This window comes from Glycine max, chromosome 17 (assembly GCF_000004515.6).
Source record: "Glycine max cultivar Williams 82 chromosome 17, Glycine_max_v4.0, whole genome shotgun sequence".
Classification (NCBI taxonomy): domain Eukaryota; kingdom Viridiplantae; phylum Streptophyta; class Magnoliopsida; order Fabales; family Fabaceae; genus Glycine; species Glycine max.
The window spans coordinates 8477419-8498557 of NC_038253.2; the positions used below are offsets into that span (position 1 = coordinate 8477419).

The 21139-nt window shown below is 33.6% G+C and overlaps 3 protein-coding genes across 4 annotated transcripts; 2 read left to right on the top strand and 1 right to left on the bottom strand.

Moving 5' to 3' along the window:
* Positions 1-1219: 1219 nt before the first annotated feature.
* On the top strand, positions 1220-4722 carry LOC100792087 (heparanase-like protein). Its single transcript, NM_001255040.2, has 9 exons — positions 1220-1714; positions 2155-2191; positions 2271-2454; positions 2578-2723; positions 3045-3278; positions 3361-3550; positions 3634-3759; positions 3998-4097; positions 4169-4722. Exons 1-9 carry the CDS (start codon positions 1469-1471, stop codon positions 4481-4483), a joined length of 1578 nt encoding a protein of 525 aa, NP_001241969.2. The 5' UTR covers positions 1220-1468; the 3' UTR covers positions 4484-4722.
* A 1168-nt stretch (positions 4723-5890) lies between these two features.
* Positions 5891-15400, bottom strand: LOC100792616 (probable anion transporter 6, chloroplastic). Of its 2 annotated transcripts, none has more exons than XM_003549676.5 (15): positions 14866-15400; positions 14452-14597; positions 12233-12332; positions 12035-12087; positions 11471-11545; positions 11282-11362; positions 11090-11151; positions 9398-9462; positions 8782-8897; positions 8075-8111; positions 7445-7540; positions 6918-7059; positions 6781-6833; positions 6390-6476; positions 5891-6296 (listed from the first exon to the last, which is right to left on the bottom strand). In XM_003549676.5, exons 1-15 carry the CDS (start codon positions 15223-15225, stop codon positions 6195-6197), a joined length of 1575 nt encoding a protein of 524 aa, XP_003549724.1. In that variant the 5' UTR covers positions 15226-15400; the 3' UTR covers positions 5891-6194. The 2 variants fall into 2 exon arrangements, with proteins under 2 accessions (XP_003549724.1, XP_006600724.1); XM_006600661.4 differs by having other exon boundaries at positions 9398-9459; positions 14866-15398.
* Positions 15401-17135: 1735 nt separating this feature from the next.
* Positions 17136-19546, top strand: LOC100793145 (codeine O-demethylase-like). Its single transcript, NM_001255174.3, has 4 exons — positions 17136-17511; positions 17992-18239; positions 18412-18739; positions 19093-19546. Exons 1-4 carry the CDS (start codon positions 17290-17292, stop codon positions 19348-19350), a joined length of 1056 nt encoding a protein of 351 aa, NP_001242103.2. The 5' UTR covers positions 17136-17289; the 3' UTR covers positions 19351-19546.
* The last annotated feature ends 1593 nt before the right edge of the window (positions 19547-21139 follow it).

Here is a 21139-nt window from a genome sequence, read left to right on the forward strand (position 1 = left end):
TACGCTACCAATAATAGTACCGTCGCATGCCCACCAAATTAAGCCTTCCTCACTTAGTTCATCCCAAGTCCAAATCACTACCAGCTATTGACATTACCCTACTAACCCCAGTCCCCTCATTAAGCCATCGAATGATACAAAACAAAAAAATATTCTAAAGTTAAAGAATTTTCTCAATCACTTCAAGATAAGTAAAAAAAAATAAATGAACATAAAACTATTAAACAAAGATAGTTCAAGCGTAACCATCATCATATTCATATATTTACACTACGCGCAATCATGTACAACTTAGAAAGTCAGGGTGTAGTATGACGAATTGACGATTAGTATAAGACCAAAATGATTAAAAAAACAATATATAAAAAATTACTGTATTAAAAAAACAAAAAATAAATGTAAATACACAAGTTGTCGACTACAAAGTGCAACCAAATTAGAATCCATTTTTTATTTTAGTTTCTGTTAAAAATAATTTAAGTCTCACATCGATTAAAGTTAATCTTACATTAAAATATATAAGTAAGAGACCATCCTCATTTCTTGAATTAATTTTTAAGATTGATTTAGACCTTTCACATCATTCATTCTAGTTTTATTATGCAAGTGGTGATGCTGTTGTTTTGCCTTGGTTGAAAACAGATCAACTTGTCTTTGTACTTTCTTTCTGGAAAGGAGATACTGACCCCACCAGCAACAAACATCGCGTTATTAAGGGGTTTTAATCCCTGTTTTTCAGATGAAGAAGAAATGTTTATTTGAAAAAGAAACAGAGATTGTTTTTTCTTTAAATAAGAAAACATATGAGTATTTACTTTTCTATTAATAGCTATCATTATATTTTTTTGTTAATTACTAATATGAAAGGAATGATCGTTTTGACTATTGATATTCGTCTACTTTATTTACAAGAAAAGTCTAAATATAAAAGAAAATAAATTTTAACTTTTGGTGAACAATAAATTATAGTAATTGATTCTATTATTACATTAGAAAAGTCTAAATTCTCATCTAGGTTAGTACCCGAGATCCGTCTTTTTCAAATTTTCTAATGCTAATATGTGAAATACTTATACTCTAGTTAATGCAATATTAAGAAAATAGCCGTCTCAGTGAATAATTAATTGGCTTAAAAGGAAAAAAAGATTCTTTTGAAACCGATACCAGTTTATAACTTATAAGTGCTATTGCCTGCAGTAATGTACACATGAAATGAACTGTCTTTCCAACAGCATTTGCAACATTCAGACATAAATAACATAACTTTCCTGCGAAGGAAGTTTTATGTCATTACATTATCACAACTCTTTTGTTTCTCTGGCATGCAACTAAAAAACTCTGCTGCTGTAGCTCTGGCTTGCAACTAAAAAACTCTGCTGCTGTAGCAAAGCCTCAGTTCTATGGCTTCCTAGTTGCCCATTTGAGAAAAAAAAAACCACAAAGATCTTGAATTTGGCTGATTCTGGAAATGGGTTCTCAGATAAGGCTTCTGGGCCTGTGTCTTTGGATGTACTTGGCATGCTTAAGCTTCATTGGTGTGGGTGCTGTGTATGGAAGAGAAGGTGAAGTTTTGGAAGGGATTGTTTTAGTTCATGGGAAAACTGCTATTGGAAGGATTGATGATGATTCTATCTGTGCAACCCTGGATTGGTGGCCTTCTCAGAAATGTGACTATGGAAAATGCAGTTGGGGTCATGCTTCTCTGCTCAATCTGGTATTTTCCCTTTCTTTCTTGTCTTATTGTTCCTGAATCTGTCTTCCTTTTTTTCTTGTCTTATGGTTCCTGAATCTGTCAAAAGGTTTTTCTTTTCTTTTCAGAATAATAAAATGGTTTTTGCTGCTTTTTTATTTATTTATTAATAAATAGCATTCTCTGCATGATGACGTTTTTTTTCTCCTCTTCAGAATGATACTCTGAATGCGCGTCTAGGGTGGCTTAGCTCAGCTGAAAAAATATCTCCTGCAAACACATTTATGTATTTTTTTTCAAATTATAATTTTCTGACCAAGTAATGATGAGATTATACTAATAGTGTATACCCCTCCCCTCCCTACCACTAATAAAGGTTCTGGTCCTGTCATAAACTTTCAGAATCTGATACAGTTGTTAAAGGTCAGAATGAATTTACATCTTATAATTTTCATCTCATGCAGGACCTCAACAACAAAATTTTGTTAAATGCAGTAAAAGGTAAGAGGGAATTTTATATCTGGATTATTTTCACAGCAATTTACTTCATTTCTCATTTTGCCTTTGAATGTTTTTTCAGCCTTTTCACCCTTGAAAATTAGATTAGGTGGCACTTTGCAAGACAAGGTCATATATGGAACTGAAGATTGTCGTCAACCCTGTACTCCTTTTGTTTTGAATGCGAATGAAATGTTTGGTTTCACTCAAGGGTGCTTACCGATGTATAGGTGGGATGAGCTAAACAGCTTTTTCCAAAAAGCAGGGTAAAATCAGTTTTCCCTTCTGACTTGTTACCCATGTGTTTGTTTAGGACTAAATAGATTCATCTTGTTGATTTGGCAACTGTGTTTTTAACGACTTTAACACCAATAATAGGTATATTTCAGGGTTAAGGTTGTCTTTGGATTAAATGCTCTTGCTGGAAAATCTATAAAGTCTGGTTCTGCAGTTGGACCTTGGAACTACACCAATGCTGAATCGTTAATACGATACACAGTCAGAAAGAAGTACACCATTCATGGTTGGGAACTTGGTAAGTGTATGTTGTCCTCATTACAAATACCAAAATAGTAAGTACTACTGACACAATAAGACTAGAATTGAAAATGGGGATTTCTTAAGGATTAAGGCTCTCATTATCCTTATCACAAGGCATGAGTTCACTTGACAATGACAATCATTCACAAATTTAATTTTCTTATGTAAATATTTGTAAGTTATCAAATATTTTTTACTAAAAGAAAGAAAAATGGTAACTTTCCATCTTTAGAATTAATTGTGTTGTTGAATAAGCCGTGATGAATAAATCCATCTTGTGTATGGACTAACTACAAGGAGCTTTTTTTATGGGCAGGTAATGAATTGTGTGGAAATGGAATAGGAGCAAGTGTTGCAGCAGATCAATATGCTTTTGATGTAGGTGCTTTAAGAAACATAGTTGAAAATGCATATAGAGGGTTTGAACATAATAAGCCACTAGTCATTGCACCTGGAGGCTTCTTTGACTCGGATTGGTTCAAGGAATTTATAAGCAAATCTGGTAAATCTGTAGATGTGGTCACCCACCACATTTATAACCTTGGGCCAGGTATCTTCCACAAAACTGGATATAAATTTATCTTGTTTTATTAATCTCCATGCATTTGATTATAACTGAAAGCTATTTACAGGAGTTGATGACCACATAACTGAAAAAATTCTTGACCCTTCCTATCTGGATGGAGAGGCTAACACATTCAGCAGCCTGAAAAGTATAGTTCAAAGTTCAGCAACCTCAGTAAAATCATGGGTTGGTGAAGCAGGAGGGGCTTACAATAGTGGCCATCACCTTGTGTCTGATGCATTTGTCTACAGCTTCTGGTTAGTGTAACTCCCCTTGCTTTGTGAATTTCATCAATGATTCCTTACATGTTTATTCTCTAATGGTATCATATTAATCACAGGTATTTAGACCAACTTGGCATGTCAGCTGTTTATGACACCAGAACATACTGCAGACAAAGTTTGATAGGAGGAAACTATGGTTTGCTGAATACTAGTACTTTCATGCCAAATCCAGACTATTATAGGTACTAAAAATTGAATTTCATAGTTGAACAATGAAACAGCATAAACAATTAAATATGGACTGATATATCAGATTGTGTTCCCATGTGTGTGATGTTTGCTTCGTTAATTGCTTGCCACTTTGTGAAGGAACCTATTTTCTAATAGAACAAAGGGTTTTATTAAGTGGGGTCCCATTTGAAGTACATTCATAATGCTGTTTTATAACATTTTTTTGGTCATGTACTTTCTTTCATACAGTGCACTTCTATGGCACCGACTCATGGGAGGACGTGTCCTCTCAACTACCTTCTATGGGACAAAGAAGATAAGAACTTATGCACATTGTGCAAAGCAATCCGTAAGTGAAATTCTGTATCTTTATATGGTAGATGTATTATATGTGAAATCTAATTTGATACTCTCTTACAGAAAGGGATCACAATACTAGTACTCAACTTGGACAACAGCACCACTGTTGAAGTCAATGTGGCCTTAAAATTTAACAAGTTACCATACCGAAGAGTTGGTGAACCAGCAAGAAGAGAGTACCATTTAACAGCACCAGACAGGAATTTACATAGCCAAACCATGTTGCTAAATGGAAAAATTTTAAGTGTAAACTCAGCTGGTGAAATTCCTCCTTTGGATCCTCTATATGTAAACTCAAGAAAGCCAATAATAGTTGGTCCTCTATCTATTGTATTTGCTCATATACCAAATGTTCTTCTTTCGGCATGCAGCTAAAGCTAGCTAGCTCAGTGGCACTAGGTGAAACTGAAAATTGGTTTCACTTGGTGGTTGATAAAATAAGAGATAGTAGAATACATGAAAATTCTGTTTTCAATTTATTAGAGAGTGTTGTTCTTTTCTTCTCCACCCCTAATGGGGCCTATAGGATTTTGACTACTAGCTTTGTTTGTTTTCCGATGCGTACCATTCAGTTGTTATGACAAATTTTAAATTCTACAAAATTGAAAGTGACCTTTAATTTCTTGCCACATGTGGATGAGACATTTTTCTCCTTCACATTCAATGCTAGAATTTTGACTGCTCAATAGCTGTTTATCAGCAATAAGTTATCCAAGCCGAGCTTGTTTTGTTTTTTTTATAATACTAGTAAATCAGAACGAGAATTTTTTAAAGATATTCCATGGTCCTTCATTAACAACGATTTTACAAATCTCTTTGTACTGACATTAATTGAAAATTATATTTATTAAAAAGAATAATATTAATGTTATTAATACATTTTCACTGCAATTTTAATTAAAATCTTTATTATTTTCTTAATTGTTATTTCTTATTTAGAAGAGTCCTTGTAAAATAGTCAGAAAAAAAGAGTACTTGTAACATATTCTTCAATCTTAACTCACCCTATTATTAATTAAAATACATTAAAAAATTATAATAAGTGAGTCACGTTAAATAAGATAGGCTTTAAAAAAGTTGTAAATTTTAATAAATTTTAAGTAATAATAAAAAATGTTCAAAAAATCTGAAAAGAAGATAACAAATTCTTATTCTCTCCATTCCAAAATAAGTGATTTATTAGATTGTAACACAGGCAAGAAAACTTAATAAATAAATAAAAGATAATAATAGTTCTACAAAATTAACCTTATTAAATAGACTGGGGGAAGAGCCTCTCTAAATTTTTTAAATAATAAAAAAATAGAAATTAAATACAGTTAATATAAAAAATGACAATAAAAAAATTAATAATATAAAAATAATGAGAAATTAATGTAAGTTAAAAGAAAAATTTAAAAAGTGGTTTAAAGGTAAAATTATCCAATGGAATGCATAAGGGAGTGATTACTTTTATTAATAGTTATAGATGAAAGAAAATAATATTAATACTAAAATAATATTTATTAGGGATATTAATCGAAACAGTTAGATTGAAAAATCAATTGCAAACACTTGTTTTGGGAACCAGAGAAATCTGAATGTGGGGCACGTACACGTAATCAATGAATAGTTGACCTCAAACAACTAAAGCTACAGAAACATGAATACAACGAAATTAAAAAAAAAATTGCATGGAGAGCTTGCTGAGAGATTTGAATGCCTTAAAATGTAAGATTATTGAAACGGTCACTTTCTGGTTGAAACTTGCAACAGAAGGACCAGCAGAGCACCAACAGTTGGTGGAGGAAAACTGATTCTTGACTTTCAAGGATTTAAACACGTCAATACATTTTTTGGTGACCAACCACCATACATTAATCTGTTAAAAATATACAACACTGCAATATACTAATAAGCTACAGTTCAAAAAAATAAGAATACATACAGTAATGTGCCTATACTATCATTTCTTTGTACTTAAATTATCTGATATGCATATATCAAGCGGATATACCATTATACCCCCGTGTCAAAATTCTGCTTCGCATGAAGGTTTCTTAAGTTTCTAGGCTATGCTCAGAATAATGAATGATTGGAACTTGAATCAGTTTAGCTCAGAAAAACTTTGAGGCTTACTGCTGGCGAACGCCAACCATACGATGGTACCAGTCACATAGAAGAAGATCGATGGCGCAAATAGTGATATCTACATGGTATGGAGATAGAATATAAATCAAATTAACAGAATGATACACATCATACAATAAAAAAAAAAAAACTAACATTAACAGCTACTTACACTCCATGAATGAGTTGAATCAAGAAGATAACCAGTGAGGGCTACACCCACTATTCCAGGAACAGCCCCAACAGTATTAGTTATACCCTGAGAGAAAACAGAATAAAAAAGAAAGTCAGATACAATTAATCAGATATATATTTACTTAAAAAAAATTATGGACAAGGCTTTAACCTCTAACAGCAAAAAGGAGTATGATTTAGTCTAGGACTGAGTAGCATTTTCAAGCTAGTCCTAGATAACAACTTAGGTAAGGTAAGAGGAATTCTTTTGGTTGGGAAAATCAGATAGTCTTCAAAGTTAGGATCATAGCAGAGGTGAATCTACAGTTAATAATTACAAACTATAACTCATAATACATAAGGCCCCAACATGAACTGGATACACATACCAGAAGTATACTTGCATATTCTGGCGACATGTCTTGATGGGTACAATAGAGTCCTGAATAAGCAGATAAACACAGACGGTCAGGGCAAAGAAAAGTATATGAATCAGACAAGGTATATTTGAAGGATTAACTAGTACCTGATAAGGCAAAGCTTGAGAGGGCTAAACCACTTGTGAGAATCCCCACAATCTCCCAAGGCGGTAGCCCTAGATCCAGCGAGGAAAGAGTCATGCAGATTGCAGGGGACAAAAATGCAATTGATTGGCAGATCTTTCGAACCTATATATATATATATATTTTAAAGATGTTCAGGCAGCCAAGAAATTAATAACAGTCAGGATAGGCATGTTCTAATAATTTGTCTGTTGTCATTGACATGTCAAATTGGGTCAATAGCCACAACATCTACTGTGTCTACTGTCTACATCCAGTAAGGTGTAGTTGTCTTTACAGTAACATGTATTATGCATACAGCCAATTTGGATGCAAAATTTAGCAATAGAGCTGGACTCATGGCTATAGAACATGAAATTCCATTTCTTAACACAAAATGATGTTAACTTAATCATGAGGAAATACGTTTAATATCATATCATAATTCATAAGTAGTAATTATTCATATAATAAACAACAAAAACAAATGATGTTTCAGTGCCTCTCATACCACAGTGGCTTCAACTCCTCTTGAAATCAAGTTGTCAGCTAATTGTGCTGCAAGACCAGTCACAAATATTGAAGCCAGAGGCGGAAGAATAGACACCTGAAAAGATTAAGAATCCCCGATGTTTAGTATGTCTGTATGTATGTAAGACACAGACCAGTTTCCTCTCAAAAGAAATTGCACATACTAATGATTGTTTCCTCTTTACAACTATTATTTATTAAATTTAAATAGTTTAATATTGTTCAACATATTATTTGCTATTTTATTACTACTATTTTGTACACCAAGTGTTGGGCTAGCTTAAGAAGATGATGTGAGGCCATTGAAGGTCTGTGTTAGGAAAAATAAAAGACATTGAATAATTAGGTATTAGGCAATTATGTTTATGTTAATTCTGTATTAGGTAGTTATGTTGTATGTTGTGCAGTTATAGTGCTATATATGCGGTATGACAGCCCTGCAAGCAGCGGTTAATGTGTAAGTTTTTGTTTGTGATGCTTTGAAAGAGGTAATAGTTAAATTTCCATCATTGTCAATGTCAAACATAAAGAATGAAAAGAGCTACTTTCCCTCTTCAACACATGAATAGACTATGTTAGCTAAACCTAGAAAGAAAAATAATCGTCTTACCCATGCAGCTTCAGTCAGATTTAGATTCAGCTCCTCACTACATAGCATACAGATGGGCGAATTAGATTCTCCATTGGTCAAAACTGTAAGAAATACTAGAACTAAATTTTCTGTACAATTTTAAAACAAAAACTTAAAAGAATTGACAATCATGTAAACCACAAAATTGTCTAATTCCTCACAAGAATTTTTCAATGCATAACTAAGCTTAATAGTATTAGATGGCCAAATGGCAGTCAGTGATCATCATTATGCATCGGTATGGAATCTACAAAGTAAACTTTTGGTTTTTCCAAGGATATATAGAGCTTTTCCATGGTCAGGCGATTGGAACTACAGGGAAGTTTGAATTTGATGCATAAAAATCTTCACTCATTTCTTTCACCCAAGCAAATTCTAAAGCTGAAATGGGTTCATTCCAAGCAATGAAAGACAAAAGATAAACTTAAAGAACTTTATAACTTCAAAATTTCCAGAGCACAACTGGGGAACCTCAAGTTAGAGAACTATAGAATTTATTATTCTTCATGCACATGATCCAATTGTTAAACCTTATTTATAAATTATTTATAAGTAATGACTTTCTTTCCCAAATTAACCAAATATTAGACATGGAGGATATTTAAAAAATAAATAAAAATAAAGTAGTCAAGCTGTATGATCAGCACATAAGTATTGTGGTAAAGCATTAAATGCTCACACAGTACCTAAAAAATGTGGGAAGCCATGATAGACAGTTATAGTGACCCCAACTACCACAGAAATGAGCATATATCATAGCCCACACAGCACGATTTTGGAAAAAGGCCTTCCATGGTACTTCCTGTATTTTAAGAACAAGACACAAAACAAAGTTACGTAGCAGATATTGTAAGTATTCATTCAATCTAACCCAGTGTAAGGCTTACACACACACACAGGCAAAAAGCATTCTGCTATTTCTTAAGTTAAAAAATTAGATACTTTTAATAGGAGAAAGTAAAAGTAGATACTATTAGAGATGGTTAATATCAATGAAATGAAATCTAGCCTTTGAACTCTTCAGAATACTTGGAAATTGGAGTTGCTTGAGAAAACTCCTCTCTATGAATATATATTTAAATCTCATTACCATGAAAATCCTTAACAAAAGATAACTTCTAAATTGTATCAAGACGAGATAAGGATATTATCTATAATAACTAACACTAGCAAATAGTTATCAATAGAAAAAATATTAGAATATCTAGAGCCATTAAGCAGAACTGCCATGTCATTCCTAGGGACATTCAAACTTTGACACAAAAGTGAGCTTCAAAACTGCCATAAGTTTTTTATTCATACCTTCAAAGAGCCATTCAGTTCTCTCAGAGAAGTTTTCCATGATTGTGTCATGGTATCTTGATCTGCTGTGAGACAATCGAAATCAAAAGTGAAAAACAACCAATTTAACCATAAGGCTCAAAATAAGTAAACAAAAGAATGGAAGTCTTGAACTGAACAGCCAAGACAACTTATACATGAACATGCATGCTGCCTTCAAGGCATAACATATGAAAAACATAATAGTAAAAGATATTATCTTCATTTATAATTTATCAATTCTTAACTAAAATTACAGATTATGAGGACTAGACTACTTAGATGCTGTTAAGAACCAAGAGGTTCCAAAATTGAAGGTCAATTCTAGAAGGAAGAGAGATCACTGAGTAACTGGGGTAGTGGGATATGGGTTACACAGCAGAGAATAGAAGATTGGTTATAACAATCAGAGTGTGTTTGGTTTAGCAAAATCCCACTTTCCCATGCACATTGAACCCATCCTCCTCCCACATTGGATTGTCGTTCACTGTGACAGAACTGTCATTCAAACACAGCCTCAGTAGTTATTTGTTATATCCTTGTATTAGTGAAGTGTATTAGATTAGGTATAACAGTTAGTGGTTAGAAGTACTTGGAGGGTGAAAGGCATATAAACACAATCGCACCCATGAATAGGATTCTTTTTAGTGATGGTAATAAATCTGGTTCACAGTTGAAAAGGGGAATTCCTCCCTTGGCAGAGAAAATCTTAAGGTGTTCTTTGGTTCTCTCTCCCTCTTAACCCTTCTTTTGATCTTGAAGACCTAACATGCTGAAAATCTATATTGATGTGTCAAAGTGCCAAACTAAAATTCAGTAAACCCCTTATTTCATGAGATTGTAAGCGTTACAGATTTTAGTCCCTGAACTTTCTAAACTCATTCACTTTTGCCCTTAATGCCAATGAATAATGACGTAGAAAAGGTCTTAAGTGAATGACTTTCTACAAAGTCATGGACTACATGAGGGTAGTTCAGAACTAATTTGAGGGCTTACTCAACATTAATTATTGAAACACGCATAACCACAGAAGCATACACAAGGAATAACCTAAGTAATTATGTAGGTAACTTGCATCCAATGCCAGAGGTAACATTGAAGATCTATTGAATGATTATATTATTGAATTTGACTCCTCTAAAATCAGCTCCCACTTTGGAAGGAAAAGTAAGAAATCTCAACATTGATAGGAAAATCAACAGTAGATATATCAGCACTTGTTAAAATCTACTCTCTTGTTTTTTTCATTAATGGTTGAGATGCCTCACTTTTCTCTCTAAAGTGAATTGTTTAATTTAGAGGAGCCAAATTCAGAATTATTAGCATTGACAAAAACAACAGCAAACCAGGCCACAAGCTGATGCAACAACTACCATTTTGCAGCAGCGTTGATGAAGATGAAAGGAAAAGTGACAACTCTACTGAGACCTAGCCATATTAAGCAGGCAGGAAGTACTGTAGTAAGAATGAGCTCAAAGTATTTTTCAAAAGAAAAAAAAAATGTTTCCAACGGAAACAAATATCAGTTCCAGTTCCAGCAATTCATCAAGCCTAATATATTGTAAAAAAAAATCGACTAGAAAGGCATCATTAATCATCATTCATTTGATAACAAAATATACTTTTTAGCTCAAGTTAAAAAGCAAAAAAAATTAAAATAGATCAAGATCTCACATGAAAGAGATTCTGCATTTAATTGTGTTTCACCTCCTTCAAGAACTTGAAACCCTAAAAACCTTCAAAAATCACGGCAATAACTCAATTCATAATTTTAATCAAACAACCATATTTGCAGCTCAAGACGGAAGAAGTTCACTATTTTAAACTAATAGGCTAGTGGAAAACATATTAGTCATTTCTACTTACCAAGCAATCCCCAAGAGTCCAAATATATAGAATACGGATTCCCAACCAAGATTTTGGATAAGGGGAGGAGCCAAAAGAAGCCTGACAGATATTACAGTGTTAAAATTGAGGGTAGACAATAAAAAAAATTGCAATCTTGTGTGACTCCCGTTCTTATTCATATCTGACTACATGCTAGAAAATGCATACCCCATAACACTTCCAACACTCAAACCACCAAAAACAAATGCTACTGCCCGTGAGCGCTCTTCCAATGGTATTGACCTGCATAATTGCAATGAACCTTACCAATCAAAAGGGTTAAAAACCAAATATTATAATTGACTGAAATGTATAGTATTTCTCAAAATAGTAGGCTGAGGCAGGAACCAACTATTTTAGTCAGAAGTAGGATTTTACCGAAACAGGAATTTTCTCCACTCACATTCACAGTTAGCATAAGGACTTATTTTTCATATTTAATATCCTTGTAAGGAGAAAACAGTGTTCTCACTTAGGAACTAACCCTAAACTCCTAAAGCAAGATGTTTTATCAATTTTGGGAGGGAGCTGGGTTAGGTGAGTGAAATTAAAACATTTTTGTGCTGCTCCAAACAATTGATCTTAGTGTTTTGCATCTTTATGTTGCTTTGGATTCTTATCTTTCAACAAAAAATCCAGAGTTTCACTGACTAGAAAAGTAAGCAAAAGATAAGTAAAAAACAAACCAACAGAAATTCAGTTTGAACCCAACATATTTGGATGTTTACATGCCTGGCAATGAGATCAGTAGCAGCAGATGGTGAAACACCTTCTCCTATCCCAACCTAGATATTCAATGGAAGGGAAGAGCTTAGTAGTGTTGAAAAAGAATAACAAATGCTAATGAGGAATCTTGCAAGTAAGTAGGCATTAAATCTGTAAAGAAGAAAGTATGCATTGGGGGAGGGGGGAGTGAAGTAAATTACTGACCAAAACCCTTGACAATAGTAAGCCAGGCATATATCCAGAAATAAAAGGAACAAAAGCTGTAGCCACTGACCATATCAATACTCCAACCTCAAGAACAGTTCTGAAACAGAAAAATAACAGTGTAACATCATAAGCCTGGAAACTAAATCAAAATATTAGTGCCAACTCTGAATGAGGTGATTGTCCGATTACTATCTCTTTCCTTAGGACTTGAACAGTTAAACATGAGTTACTCAATTGACTCTCATTTAATAAAAGGAAGCTATTTAGACAAAAGAATGCTTAGGCAATGATTTGATTAATGATATAGTAGGTAAATGCTGCCTTGTAGATATCTCAGTTTAATCTTGAACCACTCCTTGGAATGTAATTATAATTTCATCAGGTAGATAAATGCGAGAAAATGCATTACACAATGACAAAGGAATTGTTTAAGATGGCTTAAAGGACACAGAAGACAGATTTAGAGAAGAAAAGGTAATCAACTTTAAATGCTTAAAGTTATTGGGAAACATATCATTAAGAGAATGCTTGGTACGCAAAAAATGTCAATTCCAGTTTTGCCTCCATTTCATGGGAATGAGCAACAACAAAGCCTTATCCCACTAGGTAAGGTCAGTTACATCACGACGCCATTTGACACTGTTAAAAACTAAAGTTTCAGAGATATTATTGAATCTAAGGTCTCCCTTGATGATTTCCTCCAATCTCCTTTTCGGTCTCCCTCTTCTCCTTTTTATCCTGACTAAAAATCATGTTATCCACTCTTCTAACTGGCTCCTCTTGTGGCCTTCTTTGTACATGCCCAAACCACCTTAAGTGATTTTCTGTCATCTTTTCCTCAATGGGTGCTACACCAATTTTCTCTAGTATAACGTCATTCCATATTCTATCTTTTCTTGTATGGCCACACATCTATCTTAACCTTCTCATTTATGCTACCCCCACTTTTCTCTCATGTTGTCCCTTTAAAGCCCAACATTCACTACCATATAGTATAGCCCACCACGCTCCGCAGCTCCAATGCCCATGCAAGTTGACTGTGCACCATCCCTTTGACTAGTCCCAGGCAAACTTTGCAATGTCAGCATCGCCACCCGCACCTTGTTTGCAGCTGAGAGACAGTATAGAAGATTCTAGAACCAATTTATAAGAACCTTGGGAGAACTACACCAGAAAATCTAGTTGTTGTAGTTTGAGAGCTCAAGGCCTTATAAACTCCACACTAGAATTCCATATTTCTAATGTGAGACTCAAGTCACATGCGTTGCAATTAGATCCCCTAACATATCCATCCTGAGCCTTGATTACAAAGAGGTTGCATAACAAGATATTTGTTGCTAAGCATTTCAAAGATTTGGTTCTTTTCAAAGTTGGACAAACAATTGATTCATTGTTTCAAATCAATTCAAAGTTATAATGAATATTGAAAAATTTGGCCTTTCAACTGCTTTGTTCCATCCAGAATATAAATTCAGTCAGGATACATTTTTTTCCGAGTTGAAAATTATAAATTGAATAGAGAAACAAAGAAAGGAATATTAGAGAAACAAGAAATAAATACAGAATTATTTTAACCAATTCTATACTGAACAAATTAAAGGGGCCAACTTGATTTATTCTTTATTCTTTTAAACTAATTTTCCAAATGTTTTCACTTTCTTTTGGCAAAGAAAAATAGAAAATCAATAATACCTTAATAAGTCATTTGAACCCTCAGGTCCACTCCCCATCAGCCCATAGTTATATTCCTGTTTTCTTTATGAGTTTAACTCTAATGCATTATCAATCAATGTAAAGATTCTTACACTATCAACCAACTAGATATCATCTTTTTTTTTTTGAGGAATTAGAAATCACCTTGGATATGTCTTTTAAAATAATTATTACAAAAGTTTTCAATTTTAACAATCCATGATTGGAAGATAGTATAAACATCTTTATAATGTCTGTGAATTTGAATTAAATGCTTTCATTATATACTACACTGTTAGATTTCAACTTAAAACCAATTGACACTCAGTGAAGTTGTTCAATAGATATATAAACTACACTTCGAGAATTGAGGCAGACAATATGCTACTTCCTAACATACACTAGATTATATTTGTAAATAAGCCCTGTCCCTCCTTAAAAGTCTAGACACAAAAAGAAATAGAGGAATCTTTTGGATAGCAAATAACATGGGAAAAAAATTTGCGTTGCACATGGTAACTAACCCGCCACCAAATATTTTGGCTAGCCAACCCCCAGGCAATTGACTCAATGCATAGCCCCAGAAGAAGGAGGACTGAACCAATCCTGCCGTTGTTGAGTTCCACCCAAATTGATGAGACATTGGAATTATGGCAATACTCAAGTTCACCTGCACCACTCCCCATTAAATCAAATCAAATCAAATCCAATGCATAATTAATTATGCAACTCATTATTAATTAATTATACTCTGAAAGAAGCATTTTTTGCTTGTGAGGTTGCAACAAAGAAACGCAATAGATATAAGGTGGATTGGATGGTTAAAGGAGAAGGGAAGAGGAAAAAGGTTGGGCATTTGAACTCCATACTAACAAAAACTAACATCGATAAAAAATTAAAAAAAAAATTAAAAAAAAAAGCAGGAAGCAAATAAGAACCTTATCCATGTTACAAATAACAAAGGCCAATGAAGTGGTGCCGATGAGCTTGTATCTTTGGGGAAGATTCTTCCAAGGTGGCCAGTTCCAAGACAAGGTCTCATGCTGCTTCTCCATCTCTTCCACTTGAAGGTCCGTGAGAACCTTGGCCTTTGCCTTGGCCATGGACACTCTCTGGGTTTCTTTGGCATTTTGCTGAGAGCTAGAAACTATTCTGAGCCTGAGGGTGTGGTTGGATGGTGAGAGATGAAAGTGAAAACGTTGAAACGAGGTAGTTCTGGTAAAAGGGGTGTGTGAGTAAGCTCTTTGAATGTGTGAAAAGAAGCAGGAATTGTCTGGTCTCAGCGTGAGCCTGGCCATGCTGGTTAAAATAGCCTGCCTATTCAAGTTGCAGTTGCAGAAAGAGAAAGGAAAAAAAATGAAACCAAGGAAGAATATTTAGCTGTGTTAGGGAGTGCCATAACATAACATGAGGCGTATAACATTGATTCTATACGAAGTGGCCACGGAAGTGGTCGTGCTTTGTGGCTCACATCAAATTGGAGATTTGGAATATGCACAACGCATAACATAAATTATGTTTTCTTTTGGTTCAAAAGATTAATATGTCATTTTTTTTTTTGTCAACATTTAATTAGCATTGAAAGGGCCAGGGAGGCCCAAACCAAATACAAATATGAGCCGGACCATTTGTATTCGGATCTTACTTCCTGCAATCCTAAATTATAATATCCCCCTAAAGTACCCTTCTGTTATAAAACTTATTTCTTTCTCATACACACCCAAACTTGTTCCTCCTTCTGCGAAGCCCCATAGTCTCGACCACTGTGGTCCTTCCTCACCCTTGCCATCATGGTTTCCATCCCCTCTTACCACATAGAAGCGTCGTGTTTACTCTATCTTCTTGCACCCCATATGAAAGAAAAAAATACCCAAATAGACAAAATATCCCCACCCTCATCAAGCACACATTCCGAAAAAGTATTTCCACAAAACAACATGCGTTCTAGAAATGCATTTCCAAGATTATGTTGGCATAATTCCATAAATGCATTTTCGGAGTGTATGTTGTTTTCTGGAAAAGCATTATTACAAAATAAATTTTTACCCCACTTAATGTGAAGAGGGAGAAAGTAATTCACCTAGAGATTTATGTTTGATAAAATTAACGGAAAGCTAGTTGGTAGTTAAAGTTGAATGCCGGGAGTTAGAAATCTTTAAACTACTTTATTAAATTATAAATGTTCATAAAATTAGTTATTGAAATATTTAAGAAATGAATAATTACATAAATGACATATTTCAAAAATGCAATAAAAAAATTGTACAAATATTTTAAGGATAAAAATAAAATATAAAAAACTAGAAGTTAGAAATTAACATTTAAAAAACACTAAAAGTTACTAACGCTAAAAATTACTTAAAAAATCTTGTTTAGCCAATAATCAATAAACTAGTAAAAAAAACTAAACTAACTAAAATGGTTTTTAAACAAGTTGTAATGTGAATTATGCCTTTTAGGCCAGTTAAAAGGAAACGGTCCTTGTTTATTTGCATATTAGAAATGTACAGAGTCAAAGACACAAAAATAGAGGTGCAACCATCTCAGTTCAGTATGAGATTCACCTCGAAAACAATTATTAAGTTACATGTTAACTTATTATTTTTATAAGTTGTGATATATATATATATATATATATATATATATATATATATATATATATATATATATATATATATATATATATGAAGACACCAGATTGCATAATCCAACTGTAATACTTCTCCCTATTGTAGTTCTTTTTTAAAATAAAAAATCTTATTTAAGATTACTTGACAAACATTAATGAACATTGTTTCCTGTAAAAAAGTTACCAGTGGTTTGAGAGAAAAAAAGTTGCAATGGCATAGTGTTGATTTAGCCAATTTTAAATGATAAAACATAGAGGTTTGATGAGGTTTATTGTTTCGTTTGGAACCATATTAAATGTCAGTAGCAAACACAACAGTAAATATACCCCTAAAAAAAGTGTTTTATCATGAATGTCACGCAACTTCAAAGTTGATTCCCAACAGATGTGTATTTTCGGATTTTCCCTCTTTTTCTCTTCCACCTTATTTTTAACAGTATTCATTATAAAAAAATCAGGTAATACGGACATACTGATGTAATGTTCTTTTCGGAGTCATTGGATTAAACTGTTCATTTTCTTTTTTAATACACTAAACTAAACAACAAGTCAGGTAATATGATTTGTGTTAATAAACAAATTAATGAAAGCATTCAGCAAGATAAATGAGGGAGAATAAAAAATTCAACTTTAACATATCGTTAACTTAACACTACTGAAAACTTGCATTAGAAAAACACTATTGAAAAACTATTCATTTCTTCATCAGCAACTTCACGGAGGAGAGAAAGGCATGGCTGGCAATATAATAGCTTCATCAGTGCCCAAGAGCGTCCAAGAAATGTCCATGGATGGTGATGAACCACCATCAAGATATGTAGTTAATGGAAATAGCTTTGGATCTAAAGATTCTTCTGTACAGTTTCCAATACCCATCATTGATGTGCGTCTCCTCTCATCAGAAGATGAGCTAGAGAAGCTTAGATCTGCTCTAAGTTCAGCTGGATGCTTCCAGGTGTGGATTTATAAAAAAACCTTACAACAATTTCATTAGTGCACGCATGCTTTTTTCCCCCTCAAAAAGCATAGTTGACTGCTACTTAATTACATATGTCTCGAAGCACCATAGGTCATATGTTGCATAAATGGACTTTCTAGTGTCTTTGAATTTATGATGCACTTCTAAACTTGAGGATAAAAGGGCCACTTCCACTTTATCAAGATTAATTTTGCATTTTATTATCTTGATAGTGTATATATAGGTAAATTCCAATATTGCTACTGATTACTCTTCTTTGAACCAAAGATCCCTTTATGTAGATAAGTATATAAATCCACTTTCACATGCTGCTGATTGTTAATTATGTGATTCAAGAATCTGATGGGTAGTGGTTTAGAAGGTGATCTGACTTTCTATGTGATAGGGATATTAATGTTTTCATCTTCCTTGGGTTTACAAATCTTAATGACTATATTTGACATGATCTACCAACAGGCAATTGGTCATGGAATGTCAAGTTCATATCTTGACAATATACGAGAAACTGCAAAACAATTTTTTGCACTCCCAGAAGAGGAAAAGCAGAAGTATGCTCGAGCTGTTAATGAATCTGAAGGGTATGGAAATGACAGAGTAGTTTCAGACAAACAGGTCCTTGACTGGTCCTATCGCCTAACACTTCGAGTTTTTCCAGAAACAAAACGAAGGCTTTCTCTTTGGCCAAAAATTCCTACTGATTTTAGGTACTACCCTTTTCTCATGGTGAATTTAACTGTGTATTAACTCTTTGGAGCATGTTCTCTTGTACTTCAACCAGTCCTGGCATGCCCTAAAAAATAGTAATTATAATTAAATTATGCTAAACTTATCTATTAGTTGGAAGATTTCTTGATATTTTTTCTTAATATTATGCAGTGAGAAATTAGAGGAGTTTTCTACGAAAGTGAAATCAATGATGGAATATCTCTTGAGATGCATGGCGAGGTCACTGAATTTGGAAGAGGGTAGCTTCGTGGACCAGTTTGGGGAACAACCGTTGATGCTAGCGAGGTTCAACTTCTATCCACTTTGTTCTAGACCTGATTTGGTTCTTGGCGTCAAACCTCATACAGATAGATCAGGAATCACAGTCCTGTTGCAAGACAAAGAAGTGGAAGGTCTTCAAGTTTTGATAGATGACAATTGGATCAATGTCCCCACAATGCCTGATGCTCTTGTTGTCAACCTTGGCGATCAAATGCAGGTAAACTAGGTTCTGTCTCAAGAAATTATTCTACTTGTTGATGCTTAATCAAGATTCATCAAACTAACAGAGTGTCCACGTCATCGATTAAGTGACGAAGTGACTACATCATCACTTAATGGACTTAGACTAACACAAGTATCAAAAACAAAAGTTTGGAAATGCCAAATAAGAAAATAAAAAAATATTTTGGAAGTAGTAAACCGAAAAAATGAGTATGAAAAACATATTTAAGCCAACTAAAAATTACTATATTTTGTACTTACTTTCTTGTTGGTGCATCATTAACTAAATTTTGAGGCGTAGGAAGTGTTCAGTTGAAGAATGCTTGATGAAATTGGTGATTCTTGCAGATCATGAGTAATGGAATATTCAAGAGCATAATGCACAGGGTTGTGACCAATACAGAAAAGCTGAGGATGTCTGTAGCAATGTTTAATGAGCCAGAGGCCGAGAACGAGATTGGACCTGTAGAAGGTCTAATAGATGAGTCACGGCCAAGGTTATACAGAAACGTTAAAAATTATGGTGATATCAACTACAAGTGTTATCAAGAGGGAAAGATTGCACTAGAGACTGTCAAAATTGCAGATAACTCTAATCAGAGGTGAGACTGTTTCATATTTGAATTCCCAAAAGACAAGATTCATCTAGACCAGCCGGTTGGAAAGTACATTAAAGTTTTTGTAATTTAAGTCAAACCAATGAACTAACAGAAAAAAAATATGTATGGTTCTCTTACTGTGAAACCGTAACTAGTCATACATTTCAATCTCGTATAAAATGGTACATCAACTAGTTTTAGCTTATTCTAGTTAATTAGTTAAATTCGATTTATATCAATTCTTAAAAATGGTAACAGAAAAGGCAATATCTTACGTTTGATAGCTTACGTTAACCCAGTGATTAAGGTGCGCTGCATAACTTGACTTCTCAACTCCCAACTTTGAATTACCACCTAGAAATTAGTTCAAAATAGCCATTAAAATGCACTTGGACTATTAAATACATTTTTTAACCAAAATAAAAATACATTTTCATGATCAATGGCATCAAGTGGCAAGGCAATTTTCCAAACAAATTTATCTCCATATGGAACAAGAACTACATCACATGCTCAGGATCCTAGCTGACAAAAAAAAAAAAAAACATGCTCAGGATCCTCACTCATGTCAAAGACAGAAGATCACAAGATGGAGAATGTACAAGTTGGAATTATACTCAAAGAAATTCAAAATCAATAATCTAATTTTCGCCTCCAGTAGTCAGATCTGAAATTCTTCATATACTCTATGAAGAATCTAAAATATTTGAGTTGTAGATCATATAAAAAATTCCAAAACATTTTTGTTTTCATCTCAATCAATCAAGCAGATGAGCATAACTTTAACAAAACTGGATATGAAATTTTAGGAATGACAAAATTATTTAAACCTACTAAGGATAAGTATGGCCTGCAATAATTACCAATAAGAGGCAAATCTGGGAAATCCATTTCATTTAGTGTACACAATATTAGATGAAGATGATACTGCAGTATCTTCAGATATCTTGGGCAATATAGACCTCTCTGGCAAATCATGGAACTTCTCTTCATGTTTTAATACTTTTGGTTTTGGTAATCCAGATGATAAAAAAAATTGCATAATCAATGACTCAAAAACGGGCATTTATATTGCACAAGTAGAAACCACAGTGGAGATCAAAACTATCCCAAGCAGTAATTTCTACTAATTTCAACAAAGACTTGTAGCCCAACGTGTCAATTTCTGTTGGCTCCAACTTCAGTTTTTCAAAAATTCTTGCTGTAGTGTGCGTGATAAACTGTGATCCAGCTGCATAATGATCATGTCCAGCACATGGCATTTCAACCAGTTGAAACCCTTCACTTTTAAAAATGTCGACAATCTGATCACAGTGTGACGTTCTTGATTCAGTTCTTCCTACTCGAACTTTATCAAAAACAAAAGAAAGACCATTCCATCCATGATCCATCTTTTGCACAACTTTTTAAATTTGTCTGTTCCTCTGTATAACATGTATTAATTATTTTTAAATTAAAAATATCTTTAATTAAATAAGAGAGATTATATTAACATGTATTTAGAAGAGAAAAAAATATTAATAACAATGATATTTTTGAAAAGTATACAAATTTTGGATAAATTTATTATTATCAACTAAACTAATTACCTTACCAAGGGGAGTGAGCAAGGTGTGTGAGTTTGTAAACCTCATGGTACCGTGTTTAATTCTCAGTGACACAAAAAACATTAAACTAATTATTTTTCTTAATGTTGATAAATTTGATAAATGAATCTTATAAATAGGAACGAAAATACTACTTCTCTTCCATCTCTGTCCCAGGGCCGCTTTGGATTCGGTTTTGAAGGGAGGGGT

Bases quoted from the DNA above. Each gene is read 5' to 3' on its own strand.
- LOC100793145 (NM_001255174.3), top strand. From the start codon at position 17,290: ATGGCTGGCAATATAATAGCTTCATCAGTGCCCAAGAGCGTCCAAGAA. The intron at 17,512-17,991 runs GTGTGGATTTAT...ATCTACCAACAG, and splicing joins GTTCAGCTGGATGCTTCCAG to GCAATTGGTCATGGAATGTC. The intron at 18,240-18,411 runs GTACTACCCTTT...AATATTATGCAG, and splicing joins AAAATTCCTACTGATTTTAG to TGAGAAATTAGAGGAGTTTT.
- LOC100792616 (XM_003549676.5), bottom strand. From the start codon at position 15,225: ATGGCCAGGCTCACGCTGAGACCAGACAATTCCTGCTTCTTTTCACAC. The intron at 8,112-8,781 runs GTACTGTGTGAG...TATGCTATGTAG, and splicing joins TGGCTTCCCACATTTTTTAG to TGAGGAGCTGAATCTAAATC. The intron at 7,060-7,444 runs GTATGAGAGGCA...ATATATATATAG, and splicing joins GAGGAGTTGAAGCCACTGTG to GTTCGAAAGATCTGCCAATC.
- LOC100792087 (NM_001255040.2), top strand. From the start codon at position 1,469: ATGGGTTCTCAGATAAGGCTTCTGGGCCTGTGTCTTTGGATGTACTTG. The intron at 2,724-3,044 runs GTAAGTGTATGT...TTTTATGGGCAG, and splicing joins CATTCATGGTTGGGAACTTG to GTAATGAATTGTGTGGAAAT. The intron at 4,098-4,168 runs GTAAGTGAAATT...ACTCTCTTACAG, and splicing joins CACATTGTGCAAAGCAATCC to AAAGGGATCACAATACTAGT.